Here is a 2,952-nt window from a genome sequence, read left to right as displayed (position 1 = left end):
CTGGACATATTCGTTGCTCTCGGCCCAATAGATCTTGTCAGCCCAATAACTACTTGTGTGACATTAATATCCATATTGGGTTGGACTTGGTTCATAACACTAATCGGGGATTTGAAAACTCTCCAAGTATAATTCATAGAATAAATACTCAAAAAGACACTTTAAAGCATCAAATGTGAGCCAATCGATAGCAAAAATGTATGACTTATAGTCTCACATCAAGAATTTTTTAAGTATTCGTTTCATATTCATCATATATTATACGTGACAACAATCGATCTATGATTTATCCAACAGTAACTTTCCTTATTGGCCTAATTAGACTACACATAAATATTATTCTTTCTTCACTTTGTTTTCAGCATATTTCTTTAATTCTTTACAAATTATAATGGTGGGATCTATTGCTTTTTTTTAGTTTATTCTTACTTTTCCTTTTGTGTCTTTGTTTACACCCAAGGATGCAGGCAGGTGTTCGCATTATCGTTACGAGTACGATAGAAATTCAATAGCTTTTACACAAATATAGAAATTTAATAGCTTTTACACAAATATTATATTCGTCAATAAATTTCTTTTAATANTGGACTTGATTCATAACACTAATCGGGGATTTGAAAACTCTCCAAGTATAATTCATAGAATAAATACTCAAAAAGACACTTTAAAGCATCAAATGTGAGCCAATCGTTAGCAAAAATGTATGACTTATAGTCTCAAGTCAAGAATTTTTTAAGTATTCGTTTCATACTCATCATATATTATACGTGACAACAATCGATCTACGATTTATCCAATAGTAACTTTCCTTATTGGCCTAATTAGACTACACATAAATATTATTCTTGCTTCACTTTGTTTTCAGTATATTTCTTTAATTCTTTACAAATTATAATGGTGGGATCTATTGCTTTTTTTTAGTTTATTCTTACTATTCCTTTGGTGTCTTTGTTTACACCCAAGAATACAGGCAGGCGTTCGCATTATCGTTACGAGTACGATAGAAATTCAATAGCTTTTACACAAATATTCTATTCGTCAATAAATTTTTTTTAATAAAAATAAATTTAAAACTCATAAACTCGAAATTCTAGTTCTGTCTCTCATCACTCTCTCTCCGAGTCTCCAACACATTAGACTTTTGAGAACGTGTAGTATCTGATGCTTCTCCTTTCTGTTTGGTGATGATCTTTTAATACGAGCGCACTGTGACGTAGGTCCAAAGCTTTACCAAATTGCACTTTCTTAATAGTTGTAATATATGCATTCTAACTTCTTTTTTTTAACCGCAGCCGCTTTTAAGGTAAGCACTGTAATAGATTGCAAACCACACAGAATATGTAAATCGCATTAGGCAAGCATTATGAGACAAACTCAACTGAGAAGACATTTGAGGGTGGATGAATCCCTTGTCATACATGTGGAAGACCACCCTCCAAACCAATTGAGGTATCCCGAAAACACATATACTCATCATCTTAATGTTAATTAGGAAAATTATACGTAAAGTTAATTATTGACACGAATATGATCCCCTTTAATGATTATCTAAAGACCATGTGTAGAATCATGAAGATAATTTGTCTGCTATTATGGCCCATAAGGAATATCTCCTTAAAATTTTAGTCTCAATGAAATTAAACAATTCACACACTAAACGTGTAACACATGATTAAGTTTCCAAGAAACTTAATTAAAATTCCTTAACCCTTCCCTATTTATTTGCTCTGTTCTAACTCTGTTTTCCCCATCTCAAATTTGGTTATTTCCTAAAATATTTGAAATGGGAAAGAACCAAATCATTATCAACGATAGTACTATTCAATTCCAAGGAATTTGTGAAAAAAATTTCAAAATAGTGAATATAAATCCAGCTTTTCGATCATTTCGCCGTAGTTTTCCGGATGAAAGTCCAAAATTTGCTACTAATTCAGCTAAAGCTTCCGTATTAAAACCAGTTTCTCTTGAATTAAATCGCCAGCAAATTCCATCGCAAGGGAAATATCAGAACTTGTCTTCTGACTCCAACATGGTATAGTACTATTGAATAAATTGTACTCTTACTGTCTCAATTTATATGACTTACTTTCCTTTTTAGTCGGTCTAAAAAAGAATGATACATTTCTATATTTAGTAATAATTTAACTTTAAAATGTTCATTTTACCTTTAATGAAATGATTTCTAGCTACACAAATATCTGTGACTTATTTTAAAACACAAGTTTTAAAAGTCTTTATTTCTTTAACTTTGTGTCAAGTCAAACTAACGGATATAAATTGGGATGGAGAGAGTACTTGTTATGTGTCATGCTTCGTCATGTCAGGCGTGAGTCTAATTCTTCTTTTATCTTTTTAGGTCGAACAAATGAAAATACTTTATTGCTAATTAATTAACTTGAACCCAAGATCTCTTACCTGATTTAATAACATGTTGAAATTGTGTAATCATATATTAGTTAATTGATGTATTTGTTATGCCTCCTTATATGTGCGTCTAGTTTTTTATCACGTACCACATCAAACACGTGAAAATGTTAATAGTATGATCATCTCATTTACAAGATTATAGTATTTAATTAGTTATATTATGTCTGAACAGGTCCTCGTAGAATATAATCACATTGGAGGAGACATGAATAGTGCAACAACTAACAAGTTTAAGACTGAACCAATGAAAGTTATGAACAAGTCCTCTATAAAGAACAATATGATCTCTATAGTTCATCATCATCAAATAAATGAATTAGATGATAATGAAAGGTTTTCTAATTATATTGATCATGTCAAAAACAAGATGAGAAATATGTCTAATTTTGATGATGATCATAAAGTCACTCATCATAACTATATTATTGACCGCTCCAAGATCAACATTAATTAGAAGTACTACACACAGAGTTATGTATGAATAATTTTATCATATGCTTTAATTAAATAAGGAGAATTTGTTGA

General features: G+C 30.6%; 1 protein-coding gene across 1 annotated transcript; it reads left to right on the top strand.

Moving 5' to 3' along the window:
• Positions 1 to 1,783: 1,783 nt before the first annotated feature.
• Positions 1,784 to 2,952, top strand: LOC125871083 (uncharacterized). Its single transcript, XM_049551679.1, has 2 exons — positions 1,784 to 2,032; positions 2,600 to 2,952. Exons 1-2 carry the CDS (start codon positions 1,784 to 1,786, stop codon positions 2,879 to 2,881), a joined length of 531 nt encoding a protein of 176 aa, XP_049407636.1. The 3' UTR covers positions 2,882 to 2,952.

The sequence above is a fragment of the Solanum stenotomum genome, chromosome 7 (genome assembly GCF_019186545.1).
Source record: "Solanum stenotomum isolate F172 chromosome 7, ASM1918654v1, whole genome shotgun sequence".
Classification (NCBI taxonomy): Eukaryota; Viridiplantae; Streptophyta; class Magnoliopsida; order Solanales; family Solanaceae; genus Solanum; species Solanum stenotomum.
Note: the sequence above shows the minus strand (reverse complement) of the source record. Positions and strands in the feature narration are given on the sequence as shown.

What these genes read in the sequence shown, in the direction of transcription:
- LOC125871083 (XM_049551679.1), top strand. Translation starts at nt 1,784, where the DNA reads ATGGGAAAGAACCAAATCATTATCAACGATAGTACTATTCAATTCCAA. An exon ending in TGTCTTCTGACTCCAACATG is followed by an intron (nt 2,033 to 2,599) that starts GTATAGTACTAT and finishes ATGTCTGAACAG; the next exon opens with GTCCTCGTAGAATATAATCA.